The following is a 10619-nucleotide window of genomic DNA, read 5'->3' as shown; positions in this document are numbered from 1 at the left end:
TTTTGTAAAAGTAGTTATGTTAAAAAATATGTTCAGACATTTTCAACATGATTAAGAGTATATATTTCAAAACCAACAGCCAACAGTATCCTCAATGAAGAAAGATTGAGAGCCTTCCCCTTAAGAAGGGATGCCCAGTATCACCACTCTTACTCATTCAGTAGGTTACTGGAAGTCCTAGCTCTGAGCAATAAGGCAAGAAAGGGAAATAAAGAGTATCCAAATTGGAAAGAAAGAAGTAAAACTATCTCTATTCACAGAAGACATGATCTTATATATAGAAAATCCCAGAGATTCCACAAGAAAGCCATTGGATGTAATAAAAGGATTCAGCAAAGTGTCAGGGTATGAGATCAACACACAAAAATCAGTTCTTTTCCTCTTCACTAACAAGGGGAACTCCAAAAAGGATATCAAGAAAATAGTACTATTTATCAAACCAAAAAAAAAAAACCAAACTCACTGCCATCAAGTTGATTACAACTCATAGCAACCTCTCCTTGGGTTTCCAAGGTGGTATCTCTATGGGTTTCCAAGGTGGTATCTCTATGGAAGTAGACTGCTGAGGAGTGGCTGGTGGGTTTGAACCACCAGCCTCCTGGTTAGTAGTCAAATGCCTTAGGCTATTTATAGTAGCCCCCAAATGATAAAAATACCTAAGAATAAACAACCAGGGATGTAAAAGACATATAAGGAAAACAATAAAACACTACTGCAAGAACTAAGAGAGACATACATAAATGGAAAAGCAGTTCCCAAAGCGATCTATAGATATAATGCAATCCTGATCTAAATCACAACATTCTTTAACAATATGGAAAAATTAATCACCAACTTTATATGGAAAAGAAAGAGGCTTTGAATAGCTAAAGCAATAATAAAGAACAACAAAATAGGAGCCCTCACACTTCAATCTCAAAACTTACCACAAATCCACAGTATTCAAAACAGCCTGGTGCTGGTTCAGTGAAGCACACAGACCAATGGAACAGAATTGAGAAGCCAGAAATAAATCCATCCATCTATGGGCAGCTGGTCTTTGACAAAGGTCAAAGTCCATTCAATGGGGAAAAATCTCTTTTAAAAATGGTGCTGGCAAAATTGGATATCCATTTGCTGAAAAATGAAACAGGACCCATATATCACACTATACACAAAAACAAACTAAAATGGGATCAAAAATCTAAATGTTAAAGCTAAAACTATAAAGTTCCTGCAAGATAACACAGGAACAAAATTAAGGGGTCTAATTTTTTGGCATAAATGACCTATCAAACACAACTACAAATGTGCAAACAATAGAACACAAGTTAGCTGACGGGGACCTCCTAATAATTAAATATTTATGCTCATCAAAAAGACTTTGCATAAAGAGTGAAAGATAGGCTACAGACTCGGAAAAAAATCTTTGGCAACGACATATCGGACAAGGATCTAATCTCTAAATTTTATAGAAAATTTCAACAACTCAGCAACAAAAAGACAAACAACTATTCAAAAAATGGGAAAAGACATGAACAAAACCTTCATCAAAGAGGACATTCAGGTGTCTCTCCCAAAAAACCTGAAAAGATGCTCATAATCAATAGCCATCAGACAGATGGAAATCAGAACTACAATGAGATACCATCTCAAGGCTGCAAATATGGCACTGATCCCCCTGCAAAAAACCCCAGAAAACAACAGATGCTGGCAAAGTTGTGGGAAGATGGGAACTCATACACTACTGTTGATTATGATACAATGGATAAAGATATGGTACTTCCTCAAAAAGCTAGCAAAAATGATCCAGCAATCCTAAGCATAGATATATACATCTTAGAGATATAAGAGCAGTAACATGGATAGACATATGCACACCAACGTTCATTCCTGCATTATTCACAATAGCAAAAAGATGGAAACAATCTGAATGCCCATCAGTGTTGACAGGAAAGACAATACTCAATATAGGTGCAATCTACATAACTTTAGTAAGGTAAATGGAGACAAGAAGTAGTATGCAAGGGATGAGTTCAGTAAATGCTGTAACATACAATTTTGCAACAATGGTAATAACAACCCAATAATATATATGTGATTAGATAGGTAGATATGTGTATGTGTATAGGAAGGCATATGTGAATACATGTTATAGGTATGTCTTTAGGCATATGTATAGACATGTTTGTGTGTGCTGCATATTTATTCATATATATAAGCACATGGAGGCACAGTTATGAAGACTTCCTAGACACATCCAAACAACTCATGAGATAAGAGTTATTAGGTTAAAAGGCTTAGGACCATAGTCTTGTGGAAGAACTTGGTCAACTGGCATTTGTTTGATCAGTAGCACCTGGGATCCTGAAAGCTTGTGAGTGGCCATCTAAGATACAACTATTGGTCTCTAGTTGTCAGGAACAAGAGAATGAAGGAAATAAAAAACTCAAAAGAAGAAACTAGTCCATAGGATGAATAGCTTACATGAATCACAGCTTCATCTAGCCTGATGCTACTAGATGAACTAGATAGTGCCTGGCTACCATTAATGACTGTTTTGACCAGAGGCACAGTAGAATGTCCTGGACAGAATGGGAGAAAAATGTAGAATAAAATTCCAATTCCTAAAAAAAGGCCAGAATTACTGGACTGGTAGAGACTAAAGGAACCCTTGAGACTATCAAATATACCCTTTGAACTTAGAACTGAAGCCACTCCCAGAGGTCACTTGTCATCCAAATAATAGAATGGCTTATAAAATAAACAATATCACCCATGAGGAAAACAAAACAAGACAAAAAAGCAAAACCCACTCACTACCTTTGAGTTGATTCGACTCATAGTGATCCCTCCTTGGGTTTCCAAGGCCGTTTCTCTAGGAAAGTAGATTGCCCAATCTTCTGAGAAGAGGAGTGGCTGGTGGGTTTGAACCCATGAGAAAAGTGCTTCCTTAAATAAAAAACTATTTGAGACCAAACTGTCAATATTTACCCCCATGGAAAGATAAGAAGGTAAGGAGGGGTAGAGAAGCTATTAATGGAACAATGAGAATGGAAATAAGGAAGATATTGACACATTGTGAAAAATGTAAACAATGGCCAGAACAGTGTGTATAACAGTTGTTCATTGGGATCCTAATTTGCTGTGTAAAGTTTCACCTAAAAAAACACAGTGTGAGTGTGTACATGTGTGTGTATGTGTGTGTATTTGGAACAAAACAAGTAGAAATAAGTGAAAAAACACATGGGTATAAAAAATCAATCATGGAAATGGAAAATGTAGTTATGCAAATACAGAATTCAATATAAGCGATTAAACTCTAATCTGGACATAGTAAAAAAAAGGAATTAGTGAAAACATATATCTAATACAAATTCTGGAGGCAAAAAAAGAAAAAAGAATAGTGGGAATGGCAGAAAAAGAAATACTTGAAAGGAAAATAGCTGAAAAATTCCCAGAATTGAAGACAGACAACTCTCTAGTTAATTAAAGTGTGTTCTGAATAATGAGCAGATAAACAATAAAACCCTGAGTAGTAAAACCATAACATGAAGGATAAAAGAAAAATCTTAAAATATACCAGAGATTATCTTCAAATGAACAATTAGATTGACAATAGTGATCTTCTGATCAGTAAAAGGGTCCGGAAGACAAAATCTGTAAAGTACTGAGAAAAAAATAGCCTTCAATGTGGCATTTTAAACCCAGATATCCTTGAGGAGTGTTTATGACCTTCCAGAAACTGTTTTATGACCTCCAGGCACCTATTTAAGAGATCTGAAGCACTTTGAGCAATTGTCTCAACTTGGATGGAGGGCACAATTGGGACTTGCGAATTGTTTCTATCACTTTAAATGACTAGTCATATATAATCCCTTTCAATTAACTTTATTGAATAACCAAATTGATAAGTTAGCACAGATCAAATGATTATTTGCATGGGTTACAAATGACTCTTTTTAACAGGAATAAAACAGTGAAAATTACAAACTGTAAAAAGGAAGACAAATCTTGTCTCTAACATTCAGAGACGCAAGATTTAACACAACACATTGAAGATCAAAATGAATTTGAGAACAAGAATTTAATGTTACAATATTATACACTACTTTACAAAATTAAAATTTCTATATAAGGATTATATTTGTAAATAGTTAACAAAATCTTAAAATCACATTTGGTGGTCCCCTAGATAATAGCTGTTATGCATCACTGATTAGAAGAAATAAATCTTTTATTCTAATTATTGCAAAACAGTCTATTAGACTCAGTACATTAAATTAAAAACAATGAAAATATATGCAAATTAAAATAAATGGTACGGTCTGAATGGATATTAGTATGTCAGACTTACAGAAATGTTATTTTAAAAATCCTAGAAATTAGAAAAATAGAGTACTTTTTATGATAGAACTGTCATGCTCAGATTTAAATACTAAGATTGCCCTTGTCTGTTACTTTAGTAGTTGTAGATCTGTAGAAAATTCAAGGATCTTTCATGATAATTTACAATTATAATAAAAAAAATATGGCATATTGTATATTAGTTGCTTTACATCAAAAAGTAATACAGTATGAGACAGGAGATACTGCCCCAAAACAAAACAAAGAAATCAAACTAAAAAACACATTCAATATTGCAAAAATTAATTGCTTAACATCAGGAACCCCAAAAGGTTCATTCATTCTCTCATTATCTGGAGATGAAGAGGAAAATATTGTGAAGGTAAGGATTTTTAATGACCTGGCTATTACGAAAGTATTCTGGATTGCACATGTTGCACAATATCTAAAATGATTTTTAAAGTAAAATTTTTTATTAAATTTGTGAAATATGCTAACAAAGCATGTGGTAATAACAAGAGTCATACCCAGGTAGGGATGTAGTGAGGCACAAGGAAGATCTCTGTCCCTAAAGCACAAACTTTTCCCTCTGGAAGATCCTTTGCTGTTAAGGAAGGACTTAGAAATATCAACATTTGAAATTCACATTAAGAACAAATTTGTTATTTTAAGAAACATCAGTGCATAAAGTGACTCAGTTTCTTTAAAAGAGGGGAAAATAAAGTTTGTTTTACTTTGCTACAATCTGAAATTTGCTTCCTAATACATGAAGCAACTTTGAAGAAAACTTGTAGTCCAATGTGCAACTTGCACACTGGAAATAAACCTTAACACTGCTTAAGGGAGATGAAATTTTTATAAAAACACAATTAATCTCATCTAGCTGGCAAGCAGTAGTTGTATACTCTAATGAATCTTTCCTATCCCAAAATACAGTTGAAGTCAGCTCATATTGGTGCAAACCTGAAAGTTACTATTTCATTGGTGATCTTATGAGAACAAGATGTAAACACATTTTCTTACCCATTAAAACAAAAAATCTTTTCATCAAGTATTATACATGAACATCTTTTACTTTAAGAAGTTCATACAAGACAAACTGAATCTGTGAAAACTGAGCCAAACTCTCAAAGATATCATGTCACAGCACTTGAAATAGACAGATATATAATTTACCTATTTGTAAACAAAATTTGCTTAATAGTTTTGACTACAATATTTCTCTGGCTGAATCAAAAAAAAACCAATCTCTTGAACATGTTCAGAAATCAAGTTTCTTTCAGAACTTCAGTATATTAGATTTTCATGATAATTAATATCCACCAAATCAAACAGCAGCATTCATGCTTTAATAGGGGTTTTGACATCCAAGAATAAAAAACTTCTTATGACTACCAATTTAATTATTAAATTCCTTACAAAAATGTTACTGATGCATTTAAGACAGCATTTAAGAAACATATTTCAATCATCCTCATTTCACCAAAATAACATTTTTATTATACATCACAGGGCAGAAATGTACCAAAAAGAACACACTTAGAGGATCAAGATAAACAGTTTCCTTTCGCCCTATCATCACTGCTCAGTCCCAGTATTTCTGAGGACAGCTCAGATTCTTTTCACTGCAGAATAGGACAGAATGTCCAAGCATAATGAGGCAAATTGGAAAGCCTCTTAATTATAATTTTTACTTCAAATCAAAGTGACTTTGTTCTTCAAGTATAGAGAATATTGACAGATTTTAAAGCTTAAATTTACTCATATTCTTCTTCTTAAGCTAGAGTTAATTTACTCTAGTTTTAGTTAACATGATCCTTTTTCTTCCTTAAAGAAGAAAAAAAAGAATAGGTAAGGGGCATGAATTCTAGTTTTCCTATATTTTGTTTCTTTCTATTTTTTTTAATCTTAAAAAGATCATTATCAATAGATTTATAACTTCCCTGCAACACTTAGTCTTGTGAGGTTTTAAATGTAGCAGCCAAAAATTCAGAAAATTAAAAAATGACAAATATACATTTTGAACACAGAGTCTTTATTTTACAAAATGTACTTTGTCTCTGCAACATTGTCTCATTTTATTTTAATCCACAACAATGCAAATATACTTGGCAACAAAGGAAAAGAGGTATCTAATAATATGTGGATATATTTTGAATTGAAAAATACAGTATTCAGAGGTGCATGTTTGACCCTCTGCTGTGGTCCTTTATTTGCTATAGTTTGTTGAAATCACAGTGAGAACTTCTTCACCTTTTCATGACTGAATTACTTTCTACTTTGAATTTTTTGTTGATACCATATGTTTTCAGTAGAAGACATGCTGAAGTGAAGGGGAAATATTTTTTTTGAGGTAATATGGATTTTGATAAAATTATGTGGGATGCAAATAACCTAAGTGGGCTCTGGTGGTAGGGTTGGTAGGATCAGGCCCATTTCTTCATATTTACGCAAGTTATACAGGTCCCAGTCAGGTGGCAGCACATACTATAACTGGGGTAGCAGCTTCCCAGTTAACCTGAAAGGCTGAAAATGAAGGTGGACAATATGCACCACAGGTCATAAAAAGGTTAATCATCAAATTACTCCAAAAACCTAATAGAAAAGGAAGATGTTACACATTCTTGGGTGTTCCACATTAAGTCAGTCAAATTTCTTCATTTGTTCATTTATTCACTTGCTGCTGTATATGTAAGAGGAATTCATAATATGATAATGCAGATTCTGTTCTGTCTTCTACCATGTTTTGAAGGAAGGATGCCTTCATTGGACTCTCATCCCTTAGGAATAAAAGGTAAAAGTATTTGTATACATTACATAAAATTTAGTAATAAAATAAACAATGGATTTGTCATGAGGCTCTTGGCATACTCTAATAACCAACATAACATTTACCATACAAATAGCCACTCTACATCCTTTCTCTAATAATATTTGGTAGATAATGATAATGTCATGTTGTGGAAGGGGGAATGTTTATAATGGAATTAAGAGAAGTAATGAAGCTTTTCACTAACAAGTTCATTAAAAGTTTAGAAATTCTAATACTTGGATATAAAGCAAAATTTAGTGCTTGGTATTTACTGAGAAGAATTCTTTGTCTTTTTCCTGTATTTTTCTAAAGAGTTTGCTTAAGCAATAGGTCATATACATATCTGATTCAAACCCGATTCTTGCAGGGCAAAACAAACTGTTTCGCTACTAGTAAATGAAAAATTCAACTTACCTTATTACATAAAGTATTGGAAAAAAGGGTCTCTGCTCTCTAAGCCAAGAGATGAAAGCTAATGTTCTAGCAGATTCTGGTGTATCAAATTCTGGAAGATCTGTCTGTTAAAAAAAAACCAAGTAATATCCAACTTAGTCTAATCATATGTCTAATGTACCATCTCCCAAAAACACACTGCCACTGAGTCGATTCTGACTCAGAGAAACCCTATAGGACAGAGGAGAACTGCCCCATAGGGTTTCCAAGGCTGTTATCTTTACAGAAGAGGATTCCCACATCTTTCTCTCACAGAGCGGCTGGTGGGTCCAAACCCTCAGTTAGCAGCTGAGCGCTTTAACCACGGTACCACCAGGATTCCTTGTACCATCTACAATGCTTCTTAAACCTTATCATGTATATGTATCACCTGGGGATCTTACTGAAATGCAGCTACTGATTTAGGGGGTGAGGAGCTGAGATTCTGCATTTCTAATGCTCTCCCAAGTGATGCATACTGTAAGCTACTTGAATGGAAACCACAATTTTCCAGTAAGGATCTAGAACAAGAATTGGCAAACTTTTTTGTTAGAGAAGGATGCATACTAACCTTTTTTGTTCTTTCATTTACATCAACTGATAAAATTCAGTGGCATTAATTTCATTCATGATGCTATGTAATCACTCCCACTACCCATTTCCAAAAAGAAACTTGGTACCCCTTCAGCATTAACTGCCACTTGTCCTCTACCTCCAAGCTCTAGTTGCTGCAATTATTATTAGCTGTTGCAAGTCAATTCCACCTCATAGCATCGATAATGTGGTGGAGTAGAACTGCTCCATAGGGTTTACCTGGATGTAATCTTAATGGAAGTAAATCGTCAGGCCTATCTTCTGAAGTATGTGCTTATGAGTGGCTCTGAACTGCCAATATTGAGGCTGAACAGTCAATTGCAAACCCTCTGCTCCACCTAAGGACCTTCCGGGAGCTCTGGTAGCATAGTGCCTAAGGCACGTGACTGCTAACCAGAAGGGTGGCGGTCCACACCCAGCAGCCACTCCTCGGAAGAAAGGTTGGGCAACCTACTTCCATAGTGATACTACCTTGGAAACCCAAGGACGGGTTGCTATGAGTTGGGTCCGACTTGACGGCACATAACAACAACAACAACAAGGACCTTCTAGCTCCTAGTAAGCACTAATAAATTTTTGTCTCTATGCATTTGACTAAACCAGATGTTCTTAAGTAGAATCATACTATATTTTCCCCTTTGTGTCTGACTTTTCAAGGTTCAGAATCTCATTTCTCTTTATTGCTGAATAATATTCCATTGAACATATATCCATTTGTCTATCCATACTGATAGACACTTGGGTTGTTTTCACCTTTTGGCTATTGTGAGTAATGCTGCATTGAACATGGATACAGGCAAATTTCTTCTGAAAGGATCAGATAGTAAATACCTTAGACTTGCTATACAACCTGAAGATGGCAGAATAGGCAGAAAGACTGCACAGACCCTCTTCGACAAAGAAAAGGGGAACCAATTAACACAGACAGAGAAGATAATCCTGGACCCCCGAGCCTTGAAGAGAAGGATATAGAAGTGGACTAAACTACAACTAACAGAAGAATTTGCATGAAAATACCAAAAAAGGAGACATACGGAGCTGAGGTCTGGCAGCGATCCTGACAGCACAGACAGCTTGGAGATTGCTGAGTGGTAGTAGTACCTAAGAATTAAACTAAAAAATCAGCCCTGCTAGCCAGGGACTACATGGATGACTGCTCTGGTGCCTGGGAATAAAAGGCGAAGCAGCAGCGAAGAGGAAGGCAGTTTAGGCTGTGGACTTTTGCCTGTCTGCAGAGCGCAGCCATTTTGAATGTTTACAAGTGGCTTGACCATTTTGGATATTTAAAGGGACAGCGGTCTCCCAGGTTCCAGGGACTTAAGAACAGGTTCTGCTTGCCAGTAACGCCAAGGACACCCCAGACCTGGACGACTGAAAAGGTGCGACATTCCCTTTGTTACTCTTATAACCCACACCCACTTGGCAAATGGAGGTGTGGCTATCCCCCAATCCCACCTTCCTTCTGGGCCCACAGGAACTCCATCCCAGTCTGTGTGCTTGGATGGAGCCTGGGTACCCTGCACTGACCTCTCCCAATTTTTCCCTTTTTTGAATTTTCCTTTTTTTTCCTTTTTTCTGCTTTTTTGTTTGCTTGTTTGCGTCTGTTTTCAAACTACTACTATTATTATATTATTAATACTTTTGTCCTTTTTACTATTATTCTTTCCCTCCCAGGTCCTAGTTTTCAGCCTTTTTTCTGTTCCCTGTTTCTGGTTGCAAAATTTTTTCTTTTTTTCTCGTGGTTAACCCCGTTCCTTGTTTTTCTCTTTGCATTTTTCACATTTCTTTCTTCACTATTCTTCTTCTCTACCTGTTTTCTCTTATTGTCCTATCCCCAGATATTGCAGGTTTTGTTTTTTTCTTCTTTTTCCTTTTTTCTTTTTTTGGTTACTGTGCGTCTGTGATTACGTGGTGTACCTTTTGTCCATGTGCTTTTAGTTTTTTGATGGTTATTCGGTTATAATTTATGTCTAATTGAGTGGGAGACAGCAACAGTCCCCATAAGACACAACTACACCCACACCTTCTGCAACTTTACTTACTGAGCAAGAGCCACCACCTCCTTCTCCACCAATGGGCCAATGATAAAACACCACCAGGAAGAGCCTGAATCACCCTTGGCTGCTCTTCACAAACAGTTTACAGAGATCTAAATATAATAAGGCCACGGTATCTTGGAGGAAACAGACCATCACAGTCTACACAAAGAAGCAGGATAAAGTGGTAGAAACAGGGGAGCAGGATACAGACCCAGAACACATCCCTGAGGAAAAAGCAACACTGGAACTCTCTGATAAGGAATTCGAAAGAATTATATATAGGTATCTTCAAAGGACTGAGAAACAGACCAAAGAAAACACAGAAAAAAACACTAGAAGAATTTTGGAAGAAAATACAAGAACAAAATGACAAAATAAATGAAAAATTAGAAATGATTCTAAATCTACAGATAGAA

At 35.6% G+C, this 10619-nt stretch overlaps 1 protein-coding gene across 1 annotated transcript in view; it reads right to left on the bottom strand.

The window, feature by feature from the left end:
• Positions 1–6991: 6991 nt before the first annotated feature.
• Positions 6992–10619, bottom strand: part of SEC24A (SEC24 homolog A, COPII coat complex component) — a 120625-nt gene continuing 116997 nt past the window's right edge. Inside the window, exons 22-23 of the mRNA XM_007943768.1 lie at positions 7553–7656; positions 6992–7106 (exon numbers count right to left, since the gene is read on the bottom strand). Of these exons, the coding sequence (XP_007941959.1) occupies positions 6992–7106; positions 7553–7656 (219 nt within the window). The remainder of the gene's footprint in view (positions 7107–7552; positions 7657–10619) is intronic.

Source organism: Orycteropus afer, unplaced genomic scaffold (genome assembly GCF_000298275.1).
Source record: "Orycteropus afer afer isolate SDZICR_OR568_19922 unplaced genomic scaffold, OryAfe1.0 scaffold00112, whole genome shotgun sequence".
Lineage (NCBI taxonomy): Eukaryota > Metazoa > Chordata > Mammalia > Tubulidentata > Orycteropodidae > Orycteropus > Orycteropus afer.
This window is presented reverse-complemented; position numbering and strand designations above follow the sequence as displayed.